Genomic DNA, 15,775 nt, shown 5'->3' with positions numbered 1-15,775 from the left:
GGTGGCTTTAACAACAGAAATTTATTTTCTCACAGTTCTGGAAGCTTGAAGTTCAAGATTGAGGTGACGTCAGGATCAGGCTCTCACTTCCATAGAAGTGAGGCTTCTCTTCCTGGCTTATGGGTGGTCACCTTCTTGCTGTGTTCTCACATGGTCTTTTCTCTGTATGTATATGGACAGAGAAAGAGATCTCTTGTGTTTCTTATTATAAGGGGCTCTATCAGATTAAGGCCCATCCTGATGACTTCATTTAATCCCAGTTACCACTTTAAAGGCCCTATTTCCAAATATAGTCACACTGGGGATTATGGCTTTAAACAGGAATTTTAGGGGGACATAATTCAGTCCATAACACTGCCAGTACTTTTGACAGATTTTAATGAATCGATGAAACAAAGTATAACTGTATCTCCAGAAGAAATTATAACTGCTTCCAAAATTATGAGCCTTATTCTAAAACTTGTCATTTTTTCAACTGATATATTAGTATACCTGAAGAATTCATGAAGGCAGTAGAATTAGGGGAGCTTGGATAAGTTTGCAAACTGTTTTTCATTTTGTTTTGGCTTTTGTTTTCTTTTGGCTATGATTTTTTTTTTTTTTTTTTTTGTTGAGACGGAGTCTCACTCTGTCGCCCAGGCTGGAGTGCAGTGGCCGGATCTCAGCTCACTGCAAGCTCCACCTCCCAGGTTCACGCCATTCTCCTGCCTCAGCCTCTCGAGTAACTGGGACTACAGGCACCCGCCACCTCGCCCGGCTAGTTTTTTGTATTTTTTTAGTAGAGACGGGGTTTCACGTTAGCCAGGATGGTCTCGATCTCTTGACCTCGTGGTCCTCCCGTCTCAGCCTCCCAAAGTGCTGGAATTTTGGCTATGATTTTAAATATATGTACTAATAGTTATTATTGGATCCTAACTGCTTTCAAAATTATATGTATATTCTAGCAGGATGTTCAGGAGTTAAGCTTTTAAGAGTTATGTAACTCTGCAGAATAGCTTGTTATTTGTCTAAATATCTTTTTTAGATTGCATGGGAATTTTGAGATGAATGGGATTGCCCACACTTTCACACTTTATATTAGAACCTTATCTTTTTTTTCTTTTCTTTTCTTTTCTTTTCTTTTCTTTTTGTTTGTTTGTTTTTTTGTTTTTTTGAGACAGAGCCTTGCTCTGTCGCCCAGGCTGGAGTGCAGTGGCTGATCTCGGCTCACTGTAACCTCTGACTCCTAGGTTCAAGTGTTTCTTGTGCTTCAGCCTCCCAAGTAGCTAGGATTGCGGGCATGTGCCACCACACCCAGCTAATTATTGTATTTTTAGTAGAGATAAGGTTTCGCCATGTTCACTAGGCTGGTCTTGAACTCCTGGCCTCAAGTGATCCTCCCATCTTGGCCTCCTAAAGTGCTTGGATTACAGGCGTGAGCCACTGTGCCAAGCCTAAATGATCATTTTTAATGGTTGTATATTTCCTTGGATTCAAGACATGTTATTTACTTAGGTTGTTTATAATTTCTTTCTTGCTTTCTTTGTTTTTTTTTTTTTTTTTTTTTTTTTTTTTTTTGAGACAGAGTTTTTCTCTTGTTGCCCAGGCTGGAGTGCAGTGGCATGACCTCGGCTCACTGCAGCCTCAGCCTTCTGGGTTCAGGCGATTCTCCACCTCAGCCTCCTGAGTGGCTGGGATTACAGGCGCCTGCCACCATGCCCAGCTAATTTTTTAGTATTTTTAGTAGATGTAGGGTTTTACCATGTTGGCCAGGCTGATCTCAAACTCCTGACCTCAGGTGATCCACCTGCCTCAGCCTCCCAAAGTGCTGGAATTACAGGCGTGTGCCACCATGTGTGGCCAGATCATAATTTTTGTTTGTTTTTGTTTCCGAGACAATATCTCACTCTGTTGCTGAGGCCAGAATGCAGTGGCACAATCTCAGATCACTGCAACCTCTGACTCCCAGGCTTGAGTGATACTCTCACCTCCTGAGTAGCTGAGACTATAGGCACATGCCACCACCTCTGGCTCATTTTTTATATTTTTTTGTAGAGGTGTTGTCTCGCCATGTTGCCCAGTCTGGTCTCAAACTCCTGAGCTCAAGTGATCCACCTGCCTCAGCCTCCCAAAGTGCTGGGATTACAGGCATAAGCCACTGTACCTGGCTGATAATAGTTTTTTAATGCTATATAAAACAATTTTTCTGTAATGGAAATTGATTTATTCCCCAATTTTTATAGGTTTTGGATAAACTGGAATATAAAAACAAAGTAAATTTTAGCTTAATGGGTTTCAGCTGTATTGTTTGACTAGCTCGAAGCAGCTTAATTTTAAATTTTATTCTGATAACAGAACCAAGGAGACCATATATATTCAATGGTGTGTATATGTATGTAAATAATTTTCAGGTCCAAATTGTTTAAGCCCTTGGAAGTGTCAAGAGTCTGACATGGCCGACCTGCCTGGTAACATCCTTCTTTACTACACAGCAAAGGTCAGAGTAAATTTGTGAACTGTCCATTTAGTTATAACTATGTTGTGAACTACAATTCCTTTTCTATTCCTTTTGTCATTTCATTGGGTAATTAAAAGGAGGAGTTTGAATTGCCATCAAAATAATCATGAATTTTCAAAGGAAGGTGAGAAGCAGTAAAAAATAAGGTATATTTCCTCCACGAGGGTCCAAATATTATCATTATGTCATCCCTGTGGTACTAATGGCAATAGTTATAGTTGGAATTTGTACCGATGAATTGACTTTAGTAAGTGAAATTGTTTGTATTTGTATTCTCATAGTTTACTAGAAGGAGCGATGAAACAGAATTGTGCTCAGTTTTGTAAATGTGATATAGCCAAAAATTAAAAAAAAAAAAGAGAAGAAGGAAAATGTTCACTTCGAAAGGAGAAAAAGGCCAGAAGACACAGTGGCTCACACTTGTAATTGCAGCGCTTTGGGATGCCCAGGTGGATCGTTTGAGGCCAGGAGTTCCAGACAAGCCTGAGCAACATAGCGAGACCCCCGTCTCTACAAAATGTATGAAAAATGCAAAAATAAAAAAAATAAAAGAGCCCAGCACAGTGGCTCATGCCTGTAATCCTGGCACTTTAGGAGGCTGAGGTGGGTGGATCACCGGAGGTCAGGAGTTCAAGACCAACCTGGCCAATATAGTGAAACCCTGTCTCTACTAAAAATACAAAAAATTAGCCAGGTGTGGTGGCAGGCGCCTATAGTCCCAGCTACTTGGGAGGGTGAGGCCTGAGAATTGATCGAACCCGGGAGTCGGAAATTGCAGTCAGCTGAGATCGCACCACTATTCTCCAGCCTGGGTAATAGACTGAGACTCTATCTCAAAAAAGAAAAAAAAAGAAAAAGAAAGTAATAAATTATTATCGTGCACCAGCTGGCTAAACTAGAAAAGATACACAAAATGTATAATCTCACAAAACCAAAACATTTTCTGAGTCCGTGTAACATTTAGCATAATGGAAACAATTAATGTTTTTACTACTTCTTTTCTTCCTCCTGATTCTTTTATCTCTCACAGTTCTTTTGTCTTTTTTCCCTCAGTCCTTGCTGACCTCAGTTGCTTTTATTAGATAAGTAAAAGGGAAAAGGACTTTTTTCTACCCCACCACCTGACATCGTTTTTTTGGAGACAGGTTCTCCAAAAAAGTGGTGGGATCATGGCTCACTGTGGTCTTGAACTCCTGAGCTTAAGCAGTCCTCGCGCCCTCAGCCTCCTGAGTAGCTAGGACTACAGGCATGTGCCACCATGCTGAGCCTTTTTTTTTTTTTTTTTTTGTATTTTTTATAGAGACAGGGTGTTACTCTGTTGCCCAGGCTAGTCTTGAACTCGTGGGCTCAAGCAGTTCTTCCACCCCAGCCTCCCAAAGTGTTGGGATTACAGGAATGAGCCACCATGTCTGGCCATACTTTTAAATATTTATTTTTTGTATCTGACCTAATAAAATTTGCTTATTAGTTTTATTTTCTCCCTTCTTTTTGCTGTGATACATTTCAAACCTAGAGAGGAGTCAAAAGAATGGTAAAGTGATATCCTATATACTCTTCACCTAAATTAACCAGTTACTAACGTTTTACTGTACTTGCTGACTTTGTCTCAAATCATTAGTGAAAACAAATTGACATAGCTATCAAGACATTTCATCCCTGTATATTTCTACATAATCATCTACCTACCTAAGAAAATGGCCCATAATTCATCTAATATATACTCTGTATTCAAATTTTCCAAAATATTTTATAGCCTTTTAGAAATGAATCCTGGATCCAGTCAAAGTTTATGCATTGCATTGGTTGTAATATCTCTTGAGTCTTATATTTTTATTTGCTTTGTATAACTTCTTTTCCCGAAGATACATGTTTGTTTACTATATCTTATGTTATTTCTTGGCAAGAATTGTATCTTACACCTATTTTCGTTCTCCCTATATAGCATAGATAGCTAAGAAATAATTGCATATAATCCAAACAATATATTTAGTGGCAAGTTCTGGATGTGTGACGGCCAACTTTTTTTTTTTTTTTTTTTAAGATGGAGTCTCGCTCTCTCACCCAGGCTAGAGTGCAGTGGCGCAATCTTGGCTCACTGCAGCCTCTGCCTCCCAGGTTTAAGCAATTCACTGGCCTCAGCCTCCCGAGTAGCTGGGATTACAGGCACGTGCCACCACACCTGGCTAATTTTTGTATTTTTGGTAGATGGGGTTTCACCATGTTGGCCAGGCTGATCTTGAACTCTTCACCTCAAGTGATTCGCCTGCCTTGGCCTCCCAAAGTGCTGGGATTATAGGTGTGAGCCACCGCACCCGGCCTGACTGGTCTTTTTGACATTATGGTCATCATATTCTTTTTAAAAAGTAACTTTGAATTTGTTAGCTTTAAAGATTAAAGTTGGATTTTTTTTTTTTTTTTTACCATTGAAAGTAAAAAATTCTATACTACCCAGAAAACAGCTATTGTCTTGTTTTTCCCCAAGAAACTTAATATGACTATTGATAAATACAATAAGATTACTGAAGGAATGTTTCCCCAAAACAGTGCTATGTCATGAGACAGGGACTCTATAGTTAAATAAATTTAGGGGACTCTTGGATTCTATTTTTTTTTTAAGACAGGGTCTTACTCCCATTACCTAGGTGGGAGTGCAGTGGCACGATCATGACTCGTTGCAGCCTCATCCTCCATCCTCCTGGGCTCAAGTAATACTTCCACCCCATTTTTTGATTGTTTTCTAGAGACGAGGTCTTACTATGTTGCCTAGGCTGGTGTTGAACTCCTGGGCTCAAGTGATCCAGCCACCTAGACCTTGCAAAGTGGTAGGATTACAGGTGTGAGCCACCGCACATGGCCTGTTGCTTTTTTTTTTTTTTTTTTTTTTGACCGCGTCTCGCTCTGTTGCCAGGCTGGAGTCCTGTGGTGCGATCTCGGCTCACTGCAACCTCCGCTTCCTGGGTTCAAGTGATTCTCCTGCCTCAGCCTCCCGAGTAGCTGGGATTATAGGCATGCACCACCACACCTGGCTAATTTTTTGTGTTTTTAGTAGAGACAAGGTTTCACCATGTTGGCCAGGCTAGTCTTGAACTCCTGACCTCAGGTGATCCACCTGCCTTGGACTCCCAAAGTGCTAGGATTACGGGTGTGAGCCACCGCACCCGGCCCTGTTGCATTCTTTATATCCATCTTGGAGGTTAATGATACATTTTAAAAATTCTGCTATAAAGAAACCAGTTTACTTTTGTTTTGTCCTACTGTTTTACCAGCTATTTGAGCATAGAACATGTTTTGTTATTTTAACTTAGTTATTAACAAATGCTAGTTTGGGAAAAGCTGCTCCAGAGGATTTTAAAAATAGTCAACGGTTTTTTATTTTTTGTACTCATTTATCGGAGGTGTTTAGTCACCCATTTGCTTAAAACTTATTGAGTGTCTTCTTACTGTCAAGAATTATGCTATACCCTTAGGATACAAAGATAAATAAAGTGTCTGTAAGAAGTTTACAATCTAAAGTAAAATAAATATTTTTTTAAAATAAGTTCAACATAACTTTATGAGCATTTGTTTTTCTTTTAGCTACCATTTATGGGGTGTTAACAATATGTTAAGCACTATGCTAAGTGCTTCATGTATATTGTTTCACTTAATCTTCACAAAAGCCCTGAGAGGTATATGGTATTATCTGTTATCTTTTCTAAGCTTTAGTTTTCTGAAGCACAGTAAGTAACTTGCTTAGACTCATAATTCTAGTGAATCCTGGAATTAGAACCCAGCCTGTTTAATTTCTATCCTTAACTAATATACAATATTTCTTTGTTGGAATAATGTACAAAATAATAGTGAGGGTGCAAATGAGGAGTGGTTTGTTTTTCCAGGAAGCTAGAAAATCATAAAGAAGATGGTTTCATTTGTGTTTTAGAAGACAAGGTTGAGGAGGGATGCATGGTAAATATCACTTAAAAAGGCATAGACTGTAAAACTGGGTTCTACATGTATTTGGGTATAGGGCACTGAGCAAGAGGAGATGAGACTAGAGAGCAAGGTCACATTATAGCAAACCTCCTATGTCAGAGTAAATAATTGGCAATGGATAGAATTTTAAGCAGAAGAGTAATATTATCAGGTCCACGTTTTAGAAATGGTCTTAAGCTGCAGTGTGAAAGTTGGATTGGAGGGGTAGGATTCTAGAGGCAGTCATACCGTTAGGAGATTATTGTGTTAAAACAGGTCATAGATACACAGTTTTTAGTTACAGACTAAAGTAGTAACTGGAGAAAGACGTGTGTCTCTGAGACAGATAACGTTTACGTTAAGTATTTGGTTTATTAAAGCAATTTTTCTCATTTGTTTAAAGAGGAAAGCAGTAGCTACCTCATGTGCGCTATAATTTGTAGGTTTACTTTCTTTTGGAATAGGGATTAGATTAGATTCAAGGATGCTTCATTACCTGAAAATTTGGATTGAATATGAAGTTAACATGCCTTTACAAATGGAGGTTAACAAATAACTTTGTTTCTAAAGTTGCAGACTAAGCTCTTACTCTGAATACAGCCAGAATTGTCTGGCAGCAACATGAGGGAAAATAGTATATTATTCCTGTAATTGTATTTTTATATCATGATTTTTTTTTTGTTCTGTTATTTATCTCTCATTTTAATCACACATTTTATGTGTGTCTTGAGATTGTGCCTAGGAAAGTGCTAATGGAAATAAAACATTGAATTTTTTTAAAGCCAAAAATCTGTTTTCATGTATTTGTTTAAAAGATGAAAATTTAAGAAGTGTGACTGGCGAGGCCGGGTGCAGTGGCTCATGCCTGTAATCCCAGCACTTTGTGAGGCTGAGGTGGCAGATCACCTGAGGTCAGGAGTTCAAGACCAGCCTGGCCAACATGGTGAAACCCCATCTCTACTAAAAATACAAAATAAGCCGGGTATGGTGGCACACCCCTGTAATCTCAGCTGCTCAGGAGGCTGAGGCAGGAGAATTGCTTGAATCTGGGAGGCAGAGGTTGCATTGAGCCAAGATCACACCCCTGTACTCCAGCCTGGACGACAAGAACGAGACTCTCCAAAAAAAAGAACTGTGACTGGCGAAAAAGTTCTTGTTATAGCTCATCTGTCAGATGACAAGCAGCAGTGACCTACTTTTCTTAAGTGGGTGCTTTAGAATCTAATTCCTGAGTCTTTTTTTTTTTTTTTTTTTTTTTTAGACAGAGTCTCACTCTGTCACTGAGGCTGGAGTGCAGTGGCACCGTGTCAGCTAACTGCAACCTCTGTCTCCTGGGTTAAAGCAGTTCTCCTGCCTCAGCCTCCCAAGTCGCTGGGATTACAGGGGCCCACCACCACACCTGGCTAGTTTTTGTATTTTTAGTTGAGACGGGGTTTTACCATGTTAGCCAGGCTGGTCTCGAACTCCTGACCTCAGGTGATCCCCTCGCCTTGGCCACCCAAAGTGCTGGGATTACAGGCATGAGCCACCATGCCCGGCCCTGATTCTTTCGTTTAAGAGAGAACAGCAATACTAAAATTCATATGATGGGCATCTTATCTTTAACTATCCTATATTCCTTTTTATATTATGGTGAAATGTTCTATATGTGGTTAAATTTATGTTTTGTTCTAATTGGTTGTTTGCCATATATTTCTTTTATTCTTAGGCCTGCAAAAATTCAATTTGTCTTGATTTATCTACTAATTGTTTACATGGAAGATTAACAGGAAACAAAGTAGTGAACTGGGACATTAAGGTAAATTAATAGTAAATGTTGGGCAACACATTATATGAGTTTACTGATACTCTTATTAAAGATTTTGTTTTTAAAGCACCCCAGATTGATCTGAATAATAGATGTCAGTTAAAATGTTATGCAAACATACAATTTGAAGGATAAACAAATGCAAAGTTAAATGACTAATGTAGTTGAATGACTTGGTTTGAAATGTAATTACCTTTGTAAGCTACAGCAGGTCTTTGAATAATGTCGTTCATTATAAAGTCAGTGAGAAAAAAATCAATTCCTGGCAGGGGCAACTGTCTGTGTGCAGTTTGCATGTTTTTGCCATGTCTGTATGAGTTCTCAAATCTTATTTTCCTTTTTCATTGACCTCATATTTATGTCACAGCTGGAACTTTCCTTCCATCTAGAGGCCTCTATTTAGTTTCCAAGACCAAACTGCTCTTACGGGTATCCCTAGCACTTTATTATTTCACTTACCATGGCAAATAGTAACTGCTTGGTTAATGCTCTAGTAGTCCATAAGAACTTTAAAGGAAGGGTCACTGCTTTTTTCTTTTTTTTTTTTTTTAACCAGTTCCTGGTACAGGGTTATGCAACAAGTAAGTGTTGACTGAGTGATTAAATTAGTAAAGGTTGTTTACAGTGAGAGAGGCTTAATTCTTAAATATAGTGTTTCCTTAAATGATATTTTAAATAGAAGTTATAACCTAAGTGAAATAAAATAAATACAAAAGATAATTATAAGAAGACTTGCTGGTAAATCAGGGAAATAAAAGATAATTATAAGAGGACTTGCTGGTAAATCAGGAAAAAAAAAATTTTTCTAATCAGTTAACACCAACCAAATACATTTATTATTTTCAGTGAAACAGAAATCATTAAGATAATTTTGCCTGTGTAGAAATGAATCTGTCAATTAGTGTTAATTTCATGTTATTCATGGTATATAAAGCATTTTTCTCCTTAGTTTTGGTATAAGAACACTTGTTGTTCTTTTTTTTTTTTTTGAGGCAGAGTTTTGCTGTCACCCAGGGTAGAGTGCAGTGGTGCGATCTCTGCTCACTGCTACCTCTGCCTCCCAGGTTCAAGCGATTCTCCTGCCTCAGCCTCCCAAGTAGCTGGAATTACAGGCACCTGCCACCACGCCCAGCTAATTTTTATGTTTTTAGTAGAGACAGGGTCTCATCATGTTGGACAGGCTAGTCTTGGACTCCTGACCTCAGTTGATCCGCCCACCTTAGCCTCTCAAAGTGCTGGGATTACAGGCGTGAGCCACCATGCCCAGCCAGAGCACTTTTTTAAAATCTGTTACCATGGTAAGATTTATGACATGATTGACAATTCATAAGTTAACTTTTGCTTCACTTGTAAGACTGATTTTACAAACCTGATTCCATGTGGTATTTTATATATAGAAATCTGTTTATATGTGCCATATGTACCTAAAAATCAAAGCAGTTTTTTTGTGGCCTGAGTTACGGCTATGTGTATTATTAACTAGTTAGACTTTTGGCTGATGTGGAAATCAAAAAGCAACAGAATTTCAAAGAGAAAGATGTATTTTATACTGTAGCCAAATGAAAGATCAAAAATGTTAAATGAAATGACAACTGGTAAAATAATGTTTGCCTTCCAAAAAGTTCATTTACTTACTTATAAAAAAGCTCTTCAAAATTGGTATGACAAACGGTCAAAACAAAGTAGAAGATATGTGTGAGCCACAGTGGCTCACACCTGTAATCCCAGTACTTTGGGAGGCCATGGCGGGCAAATTGCTTGAGCCCAAAAGTTTGAGACCAGCCTGGGCAACATGGTAAAACTTTGTACAAAAAATACATACCTTAGCTGGATGTGGTGGTACATGCCTGTAATCTCAGCTACTTGGACGGCTGAGGTGAGAGGAGCACTTGAGCCTGGGAAGTCGAGACTGCAGTGAACTGTGATCAGTCCAGTGCACTCCAGCTAAGTGACAGAACGAAACCCTGTCTCAAAAACAAACAAGAAAAACCCAACAAAGTAGCAGATATGTAGGATGAATAAGTCCAGAGATCTAATGTAAAACCTGTAGTTACATAGAGGACTATAGTTAATAAAATTACATTTTTTAAGGGAGTTTTGTTAAATAAGTAGATTTTAGCTGCTCTTGTCGCAAAGTAACTATGTGAGATGATAGAAGTGTTAATCTGCTTCAGTATAGTAACCATTTTATTATCTATGTGTATCCTACAACATTATGTTGTAAACTCAAATATACACAATAAAATTTATTTCTAAGAAAACAAAGAATATGAAGAGGTTGTTTGAAGACTTAAGTTATATCCAAATGGCAATTCAGAACACTTTAATAATTAATAATAAGAGCAAACCTTGTATGGTATTGACTGTATGTCAGACACCGCACCTTTTGTATGTTAGCTTACTTAATCCTTGCAGTACTTTATGAAGTAGGTGTTATTATTATCCCCATTTTACAGATGAAGAAACTGAGGTCAGTGATATTAGTAACTTATCAAAAGATATAGAAAATATTTTATTAACCCAAAATATCCAAACTTTGAACTTCGGCTGAAATACCCTCTCTACCTTTTAGTAAACTAAAAGTTGAGGAGTCAGTCATATTCGTACCACCAGGTGCATTTTTTTTTCATTATTTTTTCTCTTGTTTATTATGCCTATTTGCCTAGTGACAGTTGTTTTTCCGTTGTTGGAGTTACATTATAAAGTCCACTTATGGGGCTGTTTTATTTGCCTATGTTCAAAATCCCTAAACTTTGGAAAACAAAGATGGAGTAAAAATGGTCTGGCCTGATTTCTCTTGAGTATTGATTATGGTGACCCTTGAAGGTGCCCTGTAAAGCATCTTCCTACCCAGAACTTCCTTCAGCTTATGTTATCCTACACATTGCTTAAAGGTTTATCTAGCAAATTATAACTTCATACATGTGAAGATATTAAATGACAAAATTGTCCTTATTTTATAAGATTTAAACATTATAATTTTCCCTTTAGGATATCATAAACTGCATAGGCGGGTTAAATGTACTCTTTCCTTTATTGGAACAAATCAGCCACTTTAGTGAAGTACAGATTCCTGAAGAAAAGAATGAAAGCACCGTTCCTGAATCAGTAACACCTGTTGAAGGAGATTGGCTCATATTGACTTCCACAAAGGCCTCAGGTATTAGGATGAAATTAACACAAAATAGTCATTGAGAAATTTGAAAATTAATTGAGAAATAGATGAAAATGTTTTACTGTCATTCGGAAGAAACTTAACCATTTGTAGCTGTAGCAGCTGTTTCTACTTTTACTAATATCATTCAGAAAGTTTATAATACTTTCATCAGAAAACTGCAGATTAATCTCCAGTATCCTTAGTTTATACTCTTAGTGGAAATATGACCACATTGTTAAATTTGTGGTAGAGAAAATATGTGCACATAAATATACAATATTGCAGTTGCTGCTTTTTCTGATTCTATTGTACAATAGAGCGTTGGAAGCTGACTGCTGAACCAGATTTCTACTTTGTATAACAGTGTGCATTAAGATATAGAAAATGTGATATAAAAATGATTAGAGTAATTATGATAATTAATATATTCCTGATTCCACAGAGTCAAGACTAGAGAGAAACCTAGTTGCAACATTTATCTTGATTGTGAAACATTTTATTCAGAGACATCCTATCAATCAGGACAATCTTATTCACTCCCATGGAGTTGCAACTCTTGGTGCTTTACTTCAGAAGGTGAGCCAGTCTAACGTTGTGTTGATGTAGCTAATGATTGTGATTTGCAGTTGATGTTGGGATTTTTTTCTTCCTAATCAATATATTTTTAAAGATTATTACAACCTGAGTTTTATTAATGGATATAATTTGTTTCACAGGCAACTTTTAAAAACTTGTATGGAATCATCTTATATAAGAAATACTTATTTTATGTAATAGTGTATGATCTTTGACATGTACAACCTTGTTTGATAGCTTTGGTATTTGGGATATTGAGAAATATAAGACTATTTTAGGAATATGACAGTAGAAGAATATACTCTGGTGTAATATCGGAAAACCAATACTTAAGTTTTGTTTTCTAATGTGAGTTTTCTATTTGTATGCTTAGTAGATGCTCTGAATTAATGATTTAAAATTATAGCTTAATGACAGTTATTTAAACTGAACTATATGAAACCCTCTTCTGTTTGATTTCAGGTGCCAAGCACCTTGATGGATGTTAATGTATTGATGGCAGTTCAGTTACTAATTGAACAAGTATCATTAGAGAAAAATATGCAGCTCCTGCAACAAATGTATCAGTATTTACTCTTTGACTTTCGTATTTGGAACCGTGGAGATTTTCCCTTTCGAATTGGTGAGAGCAGGCTTTCAAATAAAAACTTTATAGTTGTTTTAGAAATTTGTAACTACCTACTGACTTTGTTTTAGCTGAATTACTTACCGTTGAACTTTCTGTTTTAGGTCACATACAGTATCTTTCAACCATCATTAAAGACAGCAGGAGAGTTTTCCGAAAGAAGTATGGTGTGCAGTTTCTCCTAGATACACTTAGGATTTATTATGGGTATGATGCCCTTCCTTGTTCCTTCTCAGTTTGATATATTGTTTTCTGTCTGCTACTTGATGGAATGTGTAGACGTTAGACTTTCTCTTTACCAGCGATTCTAGTATGTTTTAACTGGAGAGAGGTAGGATAGAGTGGAGGTTAAAATGAACAGTGGATCGCTACACAGGATTTGAATCTGGCTTTCATTAATTGTGCAACTGTAGGCAAATTACTCAACTTCTCTGTGCTTGAGTTTCTTCATTTTTGATAGGAGGTAAGAAAACTGTTTCCGCCTTTGGTTGTTTTGAGGATTAAATTAATTAGTTAATAATGTAAAGCACTTAAACTATGTCTGCTATGTAGTGGGTGTTGTATTCACATAAGCTATTTTATTCATTGAAACTCTTAACTCAGAAGATTTTCCTTAAAAAGAAAAGCAAGCCAGAGTTACCATGAATCTCAGAATTACATGGAAATATTTTTTTAACACTATGAATTCTTTTATATAGAAAATATAGAAATGTAAAAATTAGGCTGGGCACGGTGACTCACACCTGTAATCCCAGCACTTTGGGAGGCCGAGGCAGGCAGATCGTAAGGTCAAGAGTTTGAGACCAGCCTCGCCAACGTGGTGAAACCCTATCTCTACTAAAAATACAAAAATTAGCCAGGTGTGGTGGCATGTGCCTGTAATGCCAGCTACTCAGGAGGCTGAGGCAAGAGAATTGCTTGAACCCAGAAGGTGGAGGTTACAGTGAGCCGAGATCACGCCACTGCACTCCAGTCTGGGCAACAGAGTGAGACTCCATCTCAAAAAGAGGGAAATGTAAAATTAAAATTTCAATTTTATACCTTGTTTTCTTTTTCAGGAATGGTTGTAAATATAATGAACTATCTCTAGATGATATTCGAACAATAAGGACTTCTTTGTATGGACTAATTAAATATTTTCTGTGCAAAGGTGGATCTCATGAAGAGATACAAAGTATTATGGGGTACATAGCTGCTACTAATGAAGAAGAACAGGTATTATGCCTAAGATAAATCTACTTTTCCTTAAACATTTGAGTTGCTACATCATTTTCTGAACATATGTATGTGTCTAGTTAAATATTTTGTGGGTAAAATATGTGTAGTGTCACGTGCAATATTATGCACTTAAGTACATTTTATCTTTTTTTTTTTTTTTTTTTTTTAAGATGGAGTCTTGCTCTGTCAGCCAGGCTGGAGTGCAGTGGCACGATCTCATCTCACTGCAACCTCCATCTCCCAGAAGGGGAAGTGATTCTCCTGTCTCAGCCCCCTGAGTAGCTGACATTACAGGTGTGCACCACCACACTGAGCTAATTTTTTGCTTTTTTTTTTTTCAGTAAAGATGGGGTTTCACCATATTGGTCGGGCTGATCTTGAACTCCTGACCTCAAATGGTCCAGCCACCTAGGCCTCCCAAAGTGCTGGGATTACAGGCATGAGCCACCACGCCAGGCCAGAAGTAAATTTTATCTACTAACTGAATTTTTCATAAAATAGATGACAGTGTAATTTAATATTCTAGTTAGCTAGAAAATTTAAAATATGGAAATGTTTGCTTTGTCTGGCAATTCTGTTTTCATAGTCCACATGATGTATGTTTACCTATCATCAAAGTTATCATCAAAGTTACCGGGTAGATTTATTTCTTTTTTTGTTTTGTTTTCATTTTGTTTTGTTTTGAGACAGTCTTGCTCTGTCACCAGGCTAGAGTGCAGTGACATGATCTTGGCTCACTGCAACCTCCGCCTCCTGGGTTCAAGCGATTCTCCTGCCTCAGCCTCCCAAGTAGCTGGGACTGCAGGCATGCACCACCACATCCAGCTAATTTTTGTATTTTTACTAGAGACGGGGTTTCGCCATGTTAGCCAGGATGGTCTCGATCTCTTGACCTCGTGATCTGCCCTCCTCGGCCTCCCAACATGCTGGGATTACAGGCGTGAGCCACCATGCCCAGCCATTAGTGGGTAGACTTCTAACATAACCTAGGTTCATAAAATGATGTTACGTAAAGAGTAAATTATAAATATGTGTCTGGTTTTACGTACATTATCCCATTTAATCCTCAGAACTACGCCTTAAGTCAGTGGTTCTCATTGTTTGGCCCCTAACCAACTTTACCTGAGAACTTGTTAGAAATGCAGATATACTGCTGATTCAACTGCTGAACCAAGCCCTCCAGATTATTCTCATGCACATGGTAAAATTTGAGAACCGCTGCTATGACATAATACAGACCAGGAATTACTCTTTGCATGTACGCTTTTGGAAATTTATATTCAGGGAGATTATGTGACTTAAAAAATCACACAACTGATAAACCTGAAACTGGAACCTAAATGGTAAAAAACATTTTAGTGCCATATTTGTGCTCTTCTGGTATAACCTCCTCAATACCACAAATTTAAGTAGATTTATGTTGACTAGGCTATTTTGTCCTGTATATGTAATATTTATTGTGTACTCAGTGGTTACATGACTTCATTATCGGCATTAGATGAGTTAATGCAGGCTATTTTCCTATAAGGTTGGACCACTTCAAAAGCTTCCCATTATTCCCATCTTATTTCATGATAGCTATATCTATGATTCATTGCCAACAATATTTTTTTGGTTATTTCAGTTAAAGAGTTATTTGTTGAGGACTTACTGTTTGTTTACACACAATAATATTAGACATTACAGGTAATATAACGATGAATTATTATTCTTTTAAGCTAATAGGGGCAGGGGTCAATAAGAGAAGTTTACAAATAACTATAAACAAAGAAGAGTATGATAATATCGATAAGAGAGATACAAAGTTCTATGAGGTTTTCCTAAGAGGGTGTTACATGTTGCAAAGACCAGGAAAGACTTTATGGAGGAGATGTCTTTTCATATGGATAAAGCAGGAGAGATATGATTCCAACAGGTAAATTTGAATAGTGAAAGGATATACTA

The 15,775-nt window shown here is 37.5% G+C and overlaps 1 protein-coding gene across 1 annotated transcript in view; it reads left to right on the top strand.

Annotated features, from left to right (window-relative positions):
- The window catches only part of NBEAL1 (neurobeachin like 1), a 209,236-nt gene that overhangs the window by 109,991 nt on the left and 83,470 nt on the right, over nucleotides 1–15,775 (top strand). The window contains 7 exon segments of the mRNA XM_017884366.1: nucleotides 2,391–2,476; nucleotides 8,157–8,246; nucleotides 11,247–11,415; nucleotides 11,855–11,988; nucleotides 12,451–12,610; nucleotides 12,718–12,820; nucleotides 13,672–13,828. Coding sequence (XP_017739855.1) covers nucleotides 2,391–2,476; nucleotides 8,157–8,246; nucleotides 11,247–11,415; nucleotides 11,855–11,988; nucleotides 12,451–12,610; nucleotides 12,718–12,820; nucleotides 13,672–13,828 — 899 coding nt within the window.

Source organism: Rhinopithecus bieti, unplaced genomic scaffold (genome assembly GCF_001698545.2).
Source record: "Rhinopithecus bieti isolate Rb0 unplaced genomic scaffold, ASM169854v2 scaffold_14229, whole genome shotgun sequence".
NCBI lineage: Eukaryota > Metazoa > Chordata > Mammalia > Primates > Cercopithecidae > Rhinopithecus > Rhinopithecus bieti.
Note: the sequence above shows the minus strand (reverse complement) of the source record. Positions and strands in the feature narration are given on the sequence as shown.